The sequence below is a fragment of the Notolepis coatsorum genome, assembly GCF_963971535.1.
Source record: "Notolepis coatsorum genome assembly, chromosome: 6".
Lineage (NCBI taxonomy): Eukaryota > Metazoa > Chordata > Actinopteri > Aulopiformes > Paralepididae > Notolepis > Notolepis coatsorum.
The window spans coordinates 32331806-32348982 of record NC_140170.1 but is presented as its reverse complement, the minus strand read 5'-3'; the positions used below and the strand labels follow the sequence as shown (position 1 = coordinate 32348982).

Here is a 17177-nt window from a genome sequence, read left to right as displayed (position 1 = left end):
CACATCTGGCTACAACACGTTACACATCTGGCTACAACACGTTACACATCTGGCTACACCACTTTACACATCTGGCTACACCACGTTACACATCTGGCTACACCACGTTACACATCTGGCTACACCACGTTACACATCTGGCTACAACACGTTACACATCTGGCTACAACACGTTACACATCATAAACACTGTATGGTGTTCCATATTAAAACAATGTTTATAATAGAAGATGTATGGTGTTCACTTTTATGTAAAAAATACATGGACTACTCCAAACCCAACAGGAACCCTTCAGCCTCTCTGACATAGTAGCGAAATAAACATGGTTATCCGATTTATTATAGTATTATTAAGTACTAGTATTAGAAGTTATTAGAACAACACAGATACTACGGCTAAGTTTAACTGGCCTTCAAGACAACCACAGGAAGACACTGAGCCCTTTTTCCCCCTAACCCTGAAACATCTAACCCTGGAGCCCCGAGACATCTAACCCTGAAACATCTAACCCTGGAGCCCCGAGACATCTAACCCTGAAACATCTAACCCTGAAACATCTAACCCTGGAGCCCCGAGACATCTAACCCTGAAACATCTAACCCTGGAGCCCCGAGACATCTAACCCTGAAACATCTAACCCTGGAGCCCCGAGACATCTAACCCTGAAACATCTAACCCTGGAGCCCCGAGACATCTAACCCTGAAACATCTAACCCTGGAGTCCTGAGACATCTAACGCTGGAGTCCTGAGACATCTAACCCTGGAGCCCCGAGACATCTAACCCTGAAACATCTAACCCTGGAGTCCTGAGACATCTAACGCTGGAGTCCTGAGACATCTAACCCTGGAGCCCCGAGACATCTAACCCTGAAACATCTAACCCTGGAGTCCTGAGACATCTAACGCTGGAGTCCTGAGACATCTAACCCTGGAGCCCCGAGACATCTAACCCTGAAACATCTAACCCTGGAGTTCTGAAACATCTAACCCTGGAGCCCCGAGACATCTAACCCTGAAACATCTAACCCTGGAGTTCTGAGACATCTAACCCTGAAACATCTAACCCTGGAGTTCTGAGACATCTAACCCTGAAACATCTAACCCTGGAGTTCTGAGACATCTAACCCTGAAACATCTAACCCTGGAGTTCTGAAACATCTAACCCTGGAGCCCCGAGACATCTAACCCTGAAACATCTAACCCTGGAGTTCTGAGACATCTAACCCTGAAACATCTAACCCTGGAGTTCTGAAACATCTAACCCTGGAGCCCCGAGACATCTAACCCTGAAACATCTAACCCTGGAGTTCTGAGACATCTAACCCTGAAACATCTAACCCTGGAGTTCTGAGACATCTAACCCTGAAACATCTAACCCTGGAGTTCTGAAACATCTAACCCTGAAACATCTAACCCTGGAGTTCTGAAACATCTAACCCTGGAGTTCTGAAACATCTAACCCTGGAACATCTAACCCTGGAGTTCTGAAACATCTAACCCTGAAACATCTAACCCTGGAGTTCTGAAACATCTAACCCTGAAACATCTAACCCTGGAGTTCTGAAACATCTAACCCTGAAACATCTAACCCTGGAGTTCTGAAACATCTAACCCTGGAGTTCTGAGACATCTAACCCTGAAACATCTAACCCTGGAGTTCTGAAACATCTAACCCTGAAACATCTAACCCTGGAGTTCTGAGACATCTAACCCTGAAACATCTAACCCTGAAACATCTAACCCTGGAGTTCTGAGACATCTAACCCTGGAGTTCTGAGACATCTAACCCTGAGACATCTAACCCTGGAGTCCTGAGACATCTAACCCTGGAGTCCTGAGACATCTAACCCTGAAACATCTAACCCTGAAACATCTAACCCTGAAACATCTAACCCTGAAACATCTAACCCTGAAACATCTAACCCTGAGACATCTAACCCTGAAACATCTAACCCTGGAGCCCCGAGACATCTAACCCTGGAGTTCTGAAACATCTAACCCTGAAACATCTAACCCTGGAGTTCTGAAACATCTAACCCTGAAACATCTAACCCTGGAGTTCTGAAACATCTAACCCTGAAACATCTAACCCTGGAGTTCTGAAACATCTAACCCTGAAACATCTAACCCTGGAGTTCTGAAACATCTAACCCTGGAGTTCTGAGACATCTAACCCTGAAACATCTAACCCTGGAGTTCTGAAACATCTAACCCTGAAACATCTAACCCTGGAGTTCTGAAACATCTAACCCTGGAGTTCTGAGACATCTAACCCTGAAACATCTAACCCTGAAACATCTAACCCTGAAACATCTAACCCTGAGACATCTAACCCTGAAACATCTAACCCTGAAACATCTAACCCTGAGACATCTAACCCTGAAACATCTAACCCTGGAGTTCTGAAACATCTAACCCTGAAACATCTAACCCTGGAGTTCTGAGACATCTAACCCTGAAACATCTAACCCTGGAGTTCTGAAACATCTAACCCTGAAACATCTAACCCTGAAACATATAACCCTGGAGTTCTGAAACATCTAACCCTGGAGTTCTGAAACATCTAACCCTGGAGTCCTGAGACATCTAACCCTGAAACATCTAACCCTGAAACATCTAACCCTGGAGCCCTGAAACATCTAACCCTGAAACATCTAACCCTGAAACATCTAACCCTGAACCATCTAACCCTGGAGTTCTGAAACATCTAACCCTGAAACATCTAACCCTGGAGTTCTGAAACATCTAACCCTGAAACATCTAACCCTGGAGTTCTGAAACATCTAACCCTGAAACATCTAACCCTGAAACATCTAGTCTATTTTACCGAACCTAAAACATGCTTTTGGTAACGATCACAGCTTCGTAAAACGACCCCCCCCCCCTTGATGACTTTGTGAAGAAACATCTAATATGGTATATACCTTTGATTTGGAAATAATATAGGTTTCAGGCGAGCAACCCGAACGATTTGCGCATATTTATAATTTAGATCTCACAATCTAGAAAACGAGACTGGATTATTTTGAAACGGGGCGATGTTTAGCGTGGAATAGCGCGCAAACGAAAGTATGTAGAAATTAACTGGTTTGTCCCTGTTGGAATATAAATAGTGCCCGTCAAATGAGCCCTATAATATATATATATATATATATATATAGCTATAATATAGAATATACGATGGGTCCGCAAACATCGTGAAAATGGTCAATAACGCGGGCGCCAGGCAGTACAGATGGAAAAACAGCGTGGCGCTCAATGAGTTAAAGACCTGGTTATAATGTTAGAACGGTTCTCTGGTTCTTAAAGACCTGGTTATAATGTTAGAACGGTTACCTGGTTGTAGTCAGAGGTAGTGATGCACCGATGTGAAAATTGTGGCCGATACCGATAACCGATATTAATATTGCTGTTCTGGCCGATACCGATATTTACAGATGTCGATACTCTGTATAGAAAACACTTTTTTATGATAATCAAATAAAGAGCTATTTTCCAAAACACTTCTTTTTATTTTTTTACTTTTGTAACTTATTTTCAGAAATTACTGATATTTTGAAAATATTTAAGGCCAAAACATGTACAAATTATTATTATTATTATTATTTATCGGCCCATATCGGCCCTATCTTGATATCGGACCGATACCGATGTGTAAAAAAAAACTGCCATATCGGCCGGTATTATATCGCCGGCCGATATATCGTGCATCACTAGTCAGAGGTGTTCAGGCAGCAGCAGAGACAACACTGAATAAAAGAGCCCGACTGACTGGATTTTTTAGTCCGATACCAATATTTGGAAGTAAATCAATATATTAATGATATTCACACACATTTTTAGCAAAGATCCCTCAAACTTAGTTATCAAAAAGTTGTGACAAGGATTTGTACTGGAGGTGAGATATTTTACAGTTGAACAAAATGTACTGGATATGAATATACTGTGTATATTACAGGCTGAAGTAATACATTTGTACTGAATGCAAAAAATGGCATGGTTTGGGCCTAATTCTGCATGTGACTAGTGTAAATGAGCTTGGCTGTAAAGAGGAGTCTTGTCTGATTCCATTTTCATTCAGATAATATCTTGAGGTGAGAAGTCAAGGGACCCCTTTGAATATGGCCATGCCCATGGCATTTGAAATAGCATAACCTTGGAGTAAAACCTACCCCCTTTGCCAGACAGCTAGCATGACATGGTACCTTTGCCAGACAGCTAGCATGACATGGTACCTTTGCCAGACAGCTAGCATGACATGGTACCTTTGCCAGACAGCTAGCATGACATGCTACCTTTGCCAGTGAGCTAGCATGACATGGTACCTTTGCCAGACAGCTAGCATGACATGCTATCTTTGCCAGTGAGCTAGCATGACATGGTACCTTTGCCAGTGAGCTAGCATGACATGGTACCTTTGCCAGTGAGCTAGCATGACATGGTATCTTTGCCAGACAGCTAGCATGACATGCTACCTTTGCCAGACAGCTAGCATGACATGCTACCTTTGATTTCGTCAACACCTCTAGTTTCATATGATACCAGACCAGTACCTTCACACTAGCTTAGAAATGTGGTGGGATATCGTTAACATAAACATATATATATCTTTGATGAGCCAATATCGGCCAACCAATATATCGGTTGGGCTCTACTTAATGTAATATAATACAGAATCACAATACTTACACTTTCATTTGTATTCAGTGAAAAATTGATGTCTGATATCCTATCAAAGGGAATACTGCAATGTTAAAGAGAACAGAGTTTAGTTTAGTTAGACACTGACATCAACACACACAGAGACAGACAACAGACACAGAGACAGACAACAGACACAGAGACAGACAACAGACACACAGAGACAGACAACAGACAGAGACAGACAACAGACACACACAGAGACAAACAACAGACACACACAGAGACAGACAACAACACACAGAGACAGACAACAGACACAGAGACAGACAACAGACACACAGAGACAGACAACAGACACAGAGACAGACAACAGACACAGAGACAGACAACAGACACACAGAGACAGACAACAGACACAGAGACAGACAACAGACACACACAGAGACAAACAACAGACACACACAGAGACAGACAACAACACACAGAGACAGACAACAGACACAGAGACAGACAACAGACACACAGAGACAGACAACAGACACAGACAACAGACACAGAGACAGACAACAGACACACACAGAGACAGACAACAGACACAGAGACAGACAACAGACACACAGAGACAGACAACAGACAGAGACAGACACACAGAGACAGACAACAGACACAGAGACAGACAACAGACACAGAGACAGACAACAGACACACACAGAGACAGACAACAACACACAGAGACAAACAACAGACACAGAGACAGACAACAACACACAGAGACAGACAACAGACACACAGAGACAGACAACAGACACAGAGACAGACAACAGACACAGAGACAGACAACAGACACAGAGACAGACAACAGAGACAGACAACAGACACAGACAACAGACACAGAGACAGACAAGACACACACAGAGACAGACAACAGACACAGAGACAGACAACAGACACAGAGACAGACAACAGACACACAGAGACAGACAACAGACAGAGACAGACAACACAGAGACAGACACAGAGACAGACAACACACAGAGACAGACAACACACAGAGACAGACAACACACACAGAGACAGACAACAGACACAGAGACAGATAACACACAGAGACAGACAACAGACACAGAGACAGACAACAACACACACAGACAGACAACAACACACAGAGACAGACAACAGACACAAACAGACAGACAACAACACACACACAGACAGACAACACACAGAGACAGACAACACACACAGAGACAGACAACAACACACAGAGACAGACAGACAAGACACAGAGACAGACAACAACACAAACAGACAGACAACAACACACAGAGACAGACAACAGACACAAACAGACAGACAACAACACACACACAGACAGACAAGACACAGAGACAGACAACAGACACAGAGACAGACAACAGACACAGAGACAGACAACACACAACAGCAGACAGACAGAGAGCAACAGACACACACACCAGATCCATGAACCCATCAGTCTACAGCTACGCCCCAGGGTAGTTACTCTACAGTAGTACTAGATTCGTGTTTCCCCTAAGATTTTTTTCAGGGGGGGGGGGCATCGCTTGTTTCCTATCGTTATTTATTTTATTCGATATTCCCATTCATAATCCATCGAGGGAGCCTGTGTTATCATTGGGGTTGAGTCTGAGATCGCAAACGTCCAATACCGCCGCCTTGCGCCCGGTATTGCACATCCTTGGAAACTCTCTAGCTTGGGCTGTATGTCGATCGGCAGACCAGCCACACTCTGACACAAATTAAAATTTATTTTTATTTAAATTTTTTTTTAATCCCAATTTCTCACATTACATTCACCCTGAATGTTGACGTTATCCAGGTGAAAAGTTAACTTCATTCAAGCGAGGCATTGCAATCCTTGACATAAATCATTTGATGTATAATTAAATCAAAGGAAATGCGTTTGGGTGCGAGTGTGTGGCTGGTCTGCCGTTCTGCAGCTGGATACTATTGGTTTGTTTTGGCAAAATTCTTCTGCTCTGTGACAATAAATAAATTAATGATGATATGCAATTTAAAACCAAAACTAAGGCCTCAGTATGAGTTTAAGACGTGAACATGGTCATGTTTGTTGAATTGAAAAAAAAGTTAAAAAAAATATATATATATATTTAAATAAAATTTTTTTATCGGATCGGGAAATATCGGTATCGGTAGATACTCAAAATCACATGATCGGGAGCAAAAAAACGTGATCGGGACATCCCTAGTGTTAACAATCAGTAACATTTAGATCAACTGAAAAAAGGCAACGAAAATATCATTTTTTTTGCTCTTCTTGACATTTAAATGAAAAACAATCTATTGTTACAAATAGACCTCCTGTTCACTGTAAAGTGCCACGTTTTGATATATTGAGCTTTAAACTTTAAGTTCCATTTTTTGGAACTCACAACCTAAAACCCCTCCCTCTCCCAAACCGTTCCTACAACCATGTTTTATATGTTGCATGATGATCATAAATACATTTATTATGTATTATGTTTTTTATGTTTAAATATCAACATTATCTGTCCATCCTCAGTAAATACTATCAAACTCCTCTGACCTCATCTGGTCTTTCCAAAGAGATCGGACGCAAACACACGTACACACACAGAAAGGTGTTTTCTCTATGCCTCTGATCAGGTTAGCTTAGCTTAGTTAGCGTAAGCAGCTAACATTAGTTTTTAGGTATTTAACGCGACGTGGGCATAAAGGAATGGCGAGGATGCAAAGCATGTTAGATGCATTTGACCCATTGCGGGGGGAAAAAGCAGAGACTTATTTCGGCTTGCGACCAAATAGGCGTACTCACGTGTCACGTGCTACTGCTGTTGTTGACTCTGCCAGATGGTTTGTTTTCACATCTCGCGTGATGATTTTGCGTGAATCCAGCTGCCGGAGCTGCGCTTGGGCGTGATACTCGCCACAGGATTGTCAAAATATGAGTATCGATACGAACCGAGCTCGCTAACGTTATTGGGATTAAAGCACGCTTTTAGGGGTGGCGGGGGGTCCCGTTGGCGGGGCAATGGTAGGGGAAACACTGCATTAGTACTACACTAATACAGTAGTTATATACACTAGTACAGTAGTACTACACTAATATAGTAATATACACTAGTACTACATTAGAACAGTAGTAATACACAAATACAGTAGTAATATACACCAGTAAAGTAGTACTACATTAGTACAGTAGTTATTAGGGCTGTACCGAATGTCATTTTTTAACATTCAAAGCTTCTATTGAAGTATTAATTTTTTTTCTTCAAACTAAATCCTCAATTTGAATAAAGTATATAAATGAGTCGTTTTCTTTTATTAAATCAACTTTCTTTATCAGTTTCGTCAACATAAATAATCCAATAAGGACACGGTTGGTATGAAAGTGATGGTGACGTCTTATAGTATAATATTAGTGTAGCCTAATCTTTAACGGCAACTGTGAAGAAAACCCCCATTGGTTTAAACAGATCTTTTTATTAAAAATTCAAAATTCAAATGTTGATTTAGAATTCGAATGTCAACATTATGATCGAAGCTTCGAAGCATTCGGTACAGCCCTAGTAGTTATACACAAGTAAAAGTCTAATACACTAGTACAGTAGCACTACACTAGTTCTACATTAGTATGGTAGTTGTGCACTAATACAATGGTTATATACTAGTACAATACTACACTAGTATGGTAGTTATGCACTGGTACAGTATTGCTACACTAGTACAGTAGTACTACAGTATTTCTACACCAGAACAGTAGTACTACAGTATTTCTACACCAGAACAGTAGTACTACAGTATTTCTACACCAGAACAGTAGTACTACAGTATTTCTACACCAGAACAGTAGTACTACAGTATTTCTACACCAGAACAGTAGTACTACAGTATTTCTACACCAGTACAGTATTTCTACACTAGTACAGTAGTACTACAGTATTTCTACACCAGAACAGTAGTACTACAGTATTTCTACACCAGAACAGTAGTACTACAGTATTTCTGTACTACAGTATTTCTACACCAGAACAGTAGTACTACAGTATTTCTACACCAGTACAGTAGTACTACAGTATTTCTACTGAACTATATAATAACGGTTGAGGATGGTCAGAGACTGAACTATATAATAACGGTTGAGGATGGTCAGAGACTGAACTATATAATAACGGTTGAGGATGGTCAGACTGAACTATATAATAACGGTTGAGGATGGTCAGACTGAACTATATAATAACGGTTGAGGATGGTCAGACTGAACTATATAATAACGGTTGAGGATGGTCAGAGACTGAACTATATAATAACGGTTGAGGATGGTCAGAGACTGAACTATATAATAACGGTTGAGGATGGTCAGAGACTGAACTATATAATAACGGTTGAGGATGGTCAGAGACTGAACTATATAATAACGGTTGAGGATGGTCAGACTGAACTATATAATAACGGTTGAGGATGGTCAGAGACTGAACTATATAATAACGGTTGAGGATGGTCAGACTGAACTATATAATAACGGTTGAGGATGGTCAGACTGAACTATATAATAACGGTTGAGGATGGTCAGAGACTGAACTATATTATAACAGTTGAGGATGGTCAGACTGAACTATATAATAACGGTTGAGGATGGTCAGACTGAACTATATAATAACGGTTGAGGATGGTCAGAGACTGAACTATATAATAACGGTTGAGGATGGTCAGACTGAACTATATAATAACGGTTGAGGATGGTCAGAGACTGAACTATATAATAACGGTTGAGGATGGTCAGACTGAACTATATAATAACGGTTGAGGATGGTCAGACTGAACTATATAATAACGGTTGAGGATGGTCAGAGACTGAACTATATTATAACGGTGCAGGGAGACCGCAAATCTGTCTGTCACTCAAAGCGCCTTTTGCTTTATGTTGTTGAGGGAGATTTTGCACCATAAAGATCTTCATGGTGCTCCAGTCTTGAAAAAGGGTTTTCTGCATTTTGGCCCGTTTCTCTATTTATTTGGTCTTATATCTCATTTGGGAGTGGATCTTTATTTTATTTATTTTATTTTTTGATAGATACTATCACATGTCCCCTCCGGTAAATGCGGAGTCAGCCAGCAGCCTCTTTTCACCTGGCAGCGCGGACTCTCATGAGGTGAAGTGTAACGTGTGGGAGGTCACATTACCTTCACCATCTCCCTCCCTCTCTGTGCAGGCGCCCTGACCGACCTGTAGGAGTCGCTGTTTACAACGACCAGATTACCACCCACCGGCTTCCCTCCCGCTGACTCTGCCAATTGAGTCAGTATGACGGCCGGCCAAGCCGGAGGCAACGCTGACAGCCGGATTCGATACCAGTCTCTCTCGCGTTGGTGACGAGCGCTTAGTCCGCTGCGCCACCCAGCCGCCCCGGGAGTGGATCTTTATCAAACCATTTGTTATTATTTTAGTTATTATTTGTCTCCTATAGGCTGTTATGATCAGGCTATAGCTCATTGATTATGTAAGTGCTTAAAGATGAGCCGATTACAAATGTCTGGTGAGATGTCCAAGTTCAGAGACAAGCACATGTGTAGCAAAGGTCTGAATACCAACTTGTATTAAGTCTGAGGACCATGGTTAAGTCCTCAACTCTGAATCAGAGCCTTGGAGAACACCATTAAATATGTTATCAGCCCCTTAAACCAGTTACCAGTGCCTTAGAAAATATCCTTAAACCCGTTACCAGTCCCTTAGAGAATACCACTTAAACATGTTACCAAACCATTAAAAGTGCAGGAAGAAAGGACAGTACACCAAAAACACAACAGCTAGCTCCATTCTATTATCAGCACATCCTGTTGACTGAAGTACTGTATATTGGAATCATTTACCCTGAACTGCTCAGCCTGCCAGCCATGATAACAAGATGTTAACTGCTCAGCCTGCCAGCCATGATAACAAGATGTTAACTGCTCAGCCTGCCAGCCATGATAACAAGATGTTAACTGCTCAGCCTGCCAGCCATGATAACAAGATGTTAACTGCTCAGCCTGCCAGCCATGATAACAAGATGTTAACTGCTCAGCCTGCCAGCCATGATAACAAGATGTTAACTGCTCAGCCTGCCAGCCATGATAACAAGATGTTAACTGCTCAGCCTGCCAGCCATGATAACAAGATGTTAACTGTTCAGCCTGCCAGCCATGATAACAAGATGTTAACTGCTCAGCCTGCCAGCCATGATAACAAGATGTTAACTGTTCAGCCTGCCAGCCATGATAACAAGATGTTAACTGCTCAGCCTGCCAGCCATGATAACAAGATGTTAACTGCTCAGCCTGCCAGCCATGATAACAAGATGTTAACTGCTCAGCCTGCCAGCCATGATAACAAGATGTTAACTGCTCAGCCTGCCAGCCATGATAACAAGATGTTAACTGCTCAGCCTGCCAGCCATGATAACAAGATGTTAACTGCTCAGCCTGCCAGCCAGACTAACTACAGGGCAAGTGAAACTAGGTGATTGTGCATCAATTCTCAAATTTCGACATAAATAAATGTTCTTGAAATTGTATGACAAATTTCTTTGAATAACTTGAATATTATTTGAGTTAGCAGCTAGGTGTTGGAGTTGTTGGTGTCATGTCCCTTTAACAGTAGTTTGACAGTAGTTTAACAGCAGACATGCAGCATGAGTACTCACTCCACAACATCGTCCTGATCAGCAAACTCTTCGTCATTGAAGCCAAACTGCTCAATAAAATTGGACGTCATTTGTTGCATCTGATAATCAGAGAAGGCCTGGCAGAAGCCCAGGACCAATGTAATCATATAGTCTGGCTCTACACAGCTGCTACACAACAGTACAACACAGTGACGGATCACAAGGCTACAATATAGACATCATTATTCCTGACACATTCATCTATCAGCGGCTACAGGGGTTAACAGTTACAGCTGTTAAGAGCACAAAACGCTTCAACATAGTGGTTTGAATCCAGTGTTAAGGCCCTCCCATAGTCGAGCGGAACGTATGTGGAGCGGACTCTTTGAGCCGTCATAGACCTCCGCGGACCAATTTCCTAAAAAATTTCCCACGCTGTTTAACCTTCTCGTCGTCATCCGATGTCAAAATAAAGAGTCTAGGTTATCTACGTTTCCAATATTTCGAAATAAAACTGGCAGTTTTACACACTTCATTTAGAAAAGCCATTCAAACTTCTCAAGTTTCTTCAGATGATGAAAAAAGACATGGTCCAAATGTATATGAATTGGAATGGATGACGATTAGCGATAGTGAAACTAAATTTAGCGTCATCTACCTGCCAACGTTTTACCGGACCAATCCTACCCATTTAATCATGATCCTCCTGCCCTACTCTCACTTGGCACGGAGCGAGTGGTCAGAGTGAAATGCAGATCGGTGTCACATTAAATGCAGGTCGATGTCAATGCCGAGCAGCGTTTTGTGTGACACCAAGTGAGAGTCCGGTCCGCTCGACTATGGGAGGGCCTTTATGTTGCCATAATGGAACATTACTAGAAAGCATTAGTTCACAGCAAATTATGTCACATGAGAGGAGAGGCAGGCCCAGAAACACAGCCGGTCACAGGCTCTCTGTCTGTAGGGTTACAGTTAGTGTCTGTAGGGTTACGGTCAGTGTCTTTGGGGTTAATCCTACAGGGTGAGGGCTCTATTCGATTATCTTTATCACATGTTTTGACATATTTAGAGACCACCAACAGACTTCCAAGAATGACTAGCTGATATCTATCTACTATGAGAGCGTAAATCATTGAAATTGCTTTTCTGACAACAAAAGATTTTCTTAATATTTTTTTTTCTCGTCTTCTTCTAAGCCCTAGAAAGAAAACAATAATGCACTGGCATGAGCAAGATACTGGTGGTTACAACGCATCATTAGACTCCAGGACAGGTGAAACCACTTACAACGCATCATTAGACTCCAGGACAGGTGAAACCAGTTACAACGTATCATTAGACTCCAGGACAGGTGAAACCACTTACAACGCATCATTAGACTCCAGGACAGGTGAAACCACTTACAACGCATCATTAGACTCCAGGACAGGTGAAACCACTTACAACGTATCATTAGACTCCAGGACAGGTGAAACCAGTTACAACGCATCATTAGACTCCAGGACAGGTGAAACCAGTTACAACGTATCATTAGACTCCAGGACAGGTGAAACCAGTTACAACGTATCATTAGACTCCAGGACAGGTGAAACCAGTTACAACGCATCATTAAGACTCCAGGGTCACAGGTGAAACCAGTTCAAATGTATCTTTGGACCAGGGGGTCATTGATGTAACTTAGAGGGTTAAATGTATCTTTAGACAAGGGGGTCATTGGTGTAACTTAGAGGGTTAGGGTTAAATGTATCTTTAATTGATCTTATCACCAGACTAAGAAAAAAAGTTATTTGCGATTTATTATACTTATAGCACATGCATGAGTCTGGTCTCCTTTGAAAGGTAACATTCTTACACAATAAAGAAAAATCATCATGCGATTAAATTAGGGCTGGGACTTTATCGCATTCATTTCGGTTAAATTTTTTGAGTGTGCTATCAAAGGCCTGTCACTGCTTAAAAGCAGAACCTCAGCCTCTCCTGGAATCACTCTGTACTACAAGCTGTTGTGGAAGGACAGCACATTCACTGAGAGACTTATACTGCATCAGGGTAAGACATTTTAAGTAATTTAGTAAAATCTTTAAACTGAGACTTGATTGCTGACCCGACTTGATTAAGGGGCGTGTTTAAAGCGGCCATTTTGTTTCCTTAAGTGACCCATTAAGGGCCAGGTGTTAGACAGCACTAATTAGTGGCTTAGCGTCAGCGAAGCATCGAGAAAACGAAGAGGGACAAAGAGGAGTTTTCCTGGAGTTCTCCACCGAGGGATCCACCGACCCACCTAGTGCTAAGTACACCATAATCCTATCTTTCACTCCACTCTGAAAAACCTCCATTTCCCTCCCACTCCGCTATTTCTCTACTACCTCCCTTCCTCCCTGCCACTCTTGACACCACAATGTGTCTCATACCTATATCCACAATCTGCTCCTCCAGAACAGATTCAACCCACCCACGGCAGTTTGCTAGCAACCCCGCTAATCTCTCCTACCCTCCTATAGCCACTAATACACCTGTCACAGTACGGGGAGGCTTATGGAATTGTCAATCAGCAGTCAAGAAAGCTGACTTCATTACTGCCTACGCCCAGTCTAAATCTGCAGCTCCTGGCTCTAACTGAGACCTGGATAACCCCCAATAACTCATCAACACCTGCAGCATTATCTACAAACTATAACTTCACTCACACAGCTCGACCTTCCAGACGGGGTGGAGGCACTGGCGTCATGACATCTCCTTCATGGGCTACAAACTTAACACCACTTCCAGAACTGTCACTCTCCTCTCTCGAATATCATGCAGTATCTGTCTCTAATCCTTTCAATCTCACCATTGTTACACTCTATCGCCCTCCAGGTCCGCTCAATCACTTCACAGATGAGCTGGACATGCTTCTAAGCTCCTTACCGGAAGATGGTACCCACCCTCCTTCTATTGGGCAACTTCAACCTGCCTGACTCATCTCAGTCAGTCATAGTGGTCTCCCTCCTACAATCGTTTGACCTGACTCCCACTGCCATGCCTCCCACCCACAAAGCAGGCAACTCCTTGGATCTCATATTTTCCCGTAACTCCAGCATCATTAACACCACGGTAACTCCCCTACATGTATCTGACCCACTCCTCCAGACCATAGCACCAGACATCCTCCCATTCCTTTTTTTTATCAACTTTTTTCTCCCATTTTCTATTTTTCTCCCATCCCAATTTCCTATCGTCCAATTCTACCCTGCCCTGTCTCGAACGCTGTTAGGCCATGCCTCCCACAAGCCGGCTGCAATGTGGACGAAGCCTTACATCAAGTGTCTCCTCCGGTACACGAGGAGGCAGCCGTCGCATCTTTTCACCTGCACAGTGCGATCTCTCAGCGGCGAGGGTCTGCGTGGGAGGGTCACGCCGCCCCCATTGCTTCCTGATTCTGCTGCGCAGGTGCACCAACCGACCTGTAGGAGTCGCTGTCCACAACGTCCGATCCCCACCCACCAGCTTCCCACCTCTAACACTGCCAATTGCGTTAGTATGAACGACCAGCCAAGCTGGTAGCAATGCAGAGAGCTGGGCTCGAACCCAGCATCTCCTGCATTAGTGGCGAGCGCCTTGCCCACTGCGCCACTTAGCCGCTAAAGACACACTTCAACCATTATCTGAATTAAAAAAAAATTAAATAAAATTAAAAATCTAACCCCAACTAACCTTACTGTCATGCACTTGTCCTAATAAACTAACCTACACTGTAGCACTCAACACTTTGATGAACATTGTTACTCAGCTGATAGAGTTGTGCCCTTCCTGATGACTTGTCGTACAGAACTTGTAAGTCGCTTTGGATAAAAGCGTCAGCTAAATGACTAAATGTAAATGTAACTACAGAAAGAATTAAGTTAAAAAGAAATTATGCATTTAATCGCATGATGATTTTTCTTTATTGTGTAAGAATGTTACCTTTCAAAGGAGACCAGACTCATGCATGTGCTATAAGTATAAAGTATAATAAATCGCAAATAATTTTCTCTCAGTCTGGTTAGTTAAAAGAAATAATAATAAAAAAGAGAAATTGAGATCAATCAAGAGTTATTTTTTTCCAATGGTCAATTGTTCTGGAATGTAGGGCTGGGCGATATAACGATAAATATCGCGATATATTTTAATAATCGATATCGAATATCGAAATTAAAAAAAAAATCGAAAAACCGTTTTTTTTTTATATATATATATATATATATATATATATATATATATATATATATTTATTTTTATTTTTATTTTTGACCTGCAACAGGGCAGTTTTAAAACCAGAGACAGTGGACAGACTTGTCTTTCTTGCCTGCAACTTAAAGTAATGGCTTTGCTTGTCCAAATGACAATACTGACCAAATTGAGATTTATTTTTCTCTTGTCCATTTATTTTGTTTGCTTTCTAATTTAAAATACAGTTTGAAACCGTCTGTACACAGTAGGCTATGTGTGCTAGCAGAACTAGACTCCAGTCACGAGTCACGGTGCACATGTGCGGTGGTTTGTCCACCAAAAAAGCGCCAAAAGATAGAAAAGAAACTAGCAGAGCCAGACCTGTTCAACTCCCCTGGTGCCACAGCCAGCAGAGAAGCCGGTTTACTTTAGCTTTTAAACCAGCTGCAGCCTGAGAACTGGAGTGTGAGGGGATGTAACACTAAAGATGGCGGCAACGACAAAGAATTGCTGCAAAATAAACATACATCCGTTTAAAAAAAAATTACAAATTTTTTTTAAAAAATAAAAAAAAAATTTAATACTTATAACAATTTCGATAATTATCGATATCGAGAAATATGATAACATTATCATATCGTTATCGCGATATGATTTTTTTCCATATCGCCCAGCCCTACTGGAATGTACTTGAAAGTACTGCGTTTAACTTTTACCTCAAAAGTGCTTGAGTTTACAAAAGGTCCTTATGCGTTATATATATATTATTCCCAAAATTGCTGCACTTTGTTAAAAATTTCATTGATCTGTTGGTCTGTGTAGTAGCTAATACAGGATTTTGCTGCTTAAACGTATGTATATTCATTGATTCACTCGTATACCAAAATTCATTTGAATAGAAAATGTTGCTTTACGCATCAAATATGTGATTAATTTTGATTAATGTAAAGTCTTGAATTAATTCGATTAACATTTTTAATAGAGTCCCACCACTACTTAAAAAATGTTCTGTAGTTAATTAATCAAAATTAATGCGATAAAGTCCCAGCCCTAATTATTATAGTAGGGTTCAGTCAGCTAGTCATCCTGTGCTGTTCATACCTCTACTGCGACCAGCTGTGTGACTCTGGGTCTGCTCTCCCTCTGTGTGTGTGTGTTAATGTGTGTGTGCGTGTGCGTGTGCGTGTGTGTGAGTGATGGATGGGCATTTCCAGTAATTCAGTAGTCAAGTACTCGTCAAACACAACTTGAAAATGTAAATGAACCCTCTGGCAGGTTAGGGTTAACCGTCTGGCAGGTTAGGGTTAACCGTCTGGCAGGTCAGGGTTAACCGTCTGGCAGGTCAGGGTTAACCGTCTGGCAGGTCAGGTTAGGGTTAACCGTCTGGCAGGTCAGGGTTAACCGTCTGGCAGGTCAGGTTAGGGTTAACCGTCTGGCAGGTCAGGTTAGGGTTAACCGTCTGGCAGGTCAGGTTAGGGTTAACCGTCTGGCAGGTTAGGAGTTGAGAGTTGGACAATATCGGTATATAGGTATCGGTAAAAAAGCCAATATCGAACATCCCTACTTTACAGTAAATATATATAACTCCTATATGTACTGCATGCGAGAAAACTGCATGAGACTAGCATAAACTGCATGGTTTGGCCCTAACTCTGCATGAGACTAGTATAAACTGCAT

General features: G+C 41.9%; 1 protein-coding gene across 6 annotated transcripts in view; it reads right to left on the bottom strand.

The window, feature by feature from the left end:
* ppp6r3 (protein phosphatase 6, regulatory subunit 3) overlaps window positions 1-17177 on the bottom strand; it is a 172748-nt gene that overhangs the window by 63972 nt on the left and 91599 nt on the right. For 4 of the 6 annotated variants that reach the window (XM_084316105.1, XM_084316109.1, XM_084316107.1 and 1 more), the window contains 2 exons: window positions 11351-11448; window positions 4692-4746 (listed from right to left, as the gene is read on the bottom strand). In XM_084316105.1, the coding sequence (XP_084172231.1) occupies window positions 4692-4746; window positions 11351-11448 (153 nt within the window). The remainder of the gene's footprint in view (window positions 1-4691; window positions 4747-11350; window positions 11449-17177) is intronic. The other 2 variants (XM_084316108.1, XM_084316110.1) reach the window with 2 other exon arrangements.